Raw genomic sequence first — 1113 nt, forward strand, 5'->3', positions numbered from 1 at the left:
CATTTATAGCAAAAGTCTGGACACCTCTCATACTTAAAGCTTGCCCATTTTGTACTCCCTGCTACCTTAACAGTTGTCCCTCTCAGCAGAGGTTGTGCAATGTCCATTAGTACTGATAGTTTGAGATGTCTTCCCTCCTTCCCACCCGTTTGTGGGATTATGACATCTCTCACTTGATGGAACACAGCACCAATCCTTCTCCCAGCTTCTTTAGACATCCAATGTACTGGTAAATTCCAAACTTGTACCCAAATTGGTGCCAGATTAAAAGCTGTTTCGTCATCCTCTATACCTTCATACCATCTATTCATCACTAATACCTGGTTATCCAGTATCCAAGGGCCTCCATTCATGACTCGGTCCCTGTCATTCTCTCCTGGGAGTATGAACTGAAAAAGGTTAGGCCCTAATTCTGCTACTTTCAGGTCTCTTGGGTAGCTCCAAGCTGTGCTAACAAAGTTCTTAACTCCTGTGTAATTTGCAATCTTTTCGCCCATAATCTTTCCTATGAGGCTGCATTGACACTCCTTAATGCCTATGGCCAACTCCTCCCTGCCCACATCAGTAACCTGAAGTTCCTTACTCGAAAGCTCAAAGCTTTGCAGTATTTCTGCCAACTCCTCAGCCATGGGACTTGAAAAGAGGTATAACTGGTACACCACACACTAGCACAGCAGAAAAAGAAAACACCAAGAAAGCTACACGGAAAAACAGAAAAGATGCTTTTTCATCTATGTATGCAGATCTGGTAGAAAGTAGAAAATGTAGAAAAGCCCCTAATCACTAATGCATAAAAAACAAAGGCAAGGATAAGATCAGGTACCCGGCCATAGAGAAAGCACTTTATTGTTTCATCACTCCACAGTAAATGTCTCTTAATTGTCACTTTAAATGCTTTCCTTCTGGGTAGATCCGGACATAATTTTTGGTTTTAGATTGTCTGAGATCTTGAGAACCGCCTGCAATTTGGGATCTTTGGACCTTGAAGCTTTTGTGGCCAGCTTTCCGGTCTCCCACCAAGAAAAAGAAAAAGCTCCCTTTCTAAGAAGAGAGAGAGCCGCCTACTAGAGAAGAGGAACAGGGTGGCACATACAAGACCTATTATGGAGCAAT

At 42.8% G+C, this 1113-nt stretch overlaps 1 protein-coding gene across 1 annotated transcript in view; it reads right to left on the minus strand.

Annotated features, from left to right (window-relative positions):
* The window catches only part of LOC113760116, a 5568-nt gene extending 4939 nt beyond the window's left edge, over positions 1-629 (minus strand). The window contains exon 1 of the mRNA XM_027302687.1: positions 56-629. Within this exon, the coding sequence (XP_027158488.1) occupies positions 56-629 (574 nt within the window). The remainder of the gene's footprint in view (positions 1-55) is intronic.
* Positions 630-1113: the final 484 nt, after the last annotated feature.

This window comes from Coffea eugenioides, chromosome 2, assembly GCF_003713205.1.
Source record: "Coffea eugenioides isolate CCC68of chromosome 2, Ceug_1.0, whole genome shotgun sequence".
Lineage (NCBI taxonomy): Eukaryota > Viridiplantae > Streptophyta > Magnoliopsida > Gentianales > Rubiaceae > Coffea > Coffea eugenioides.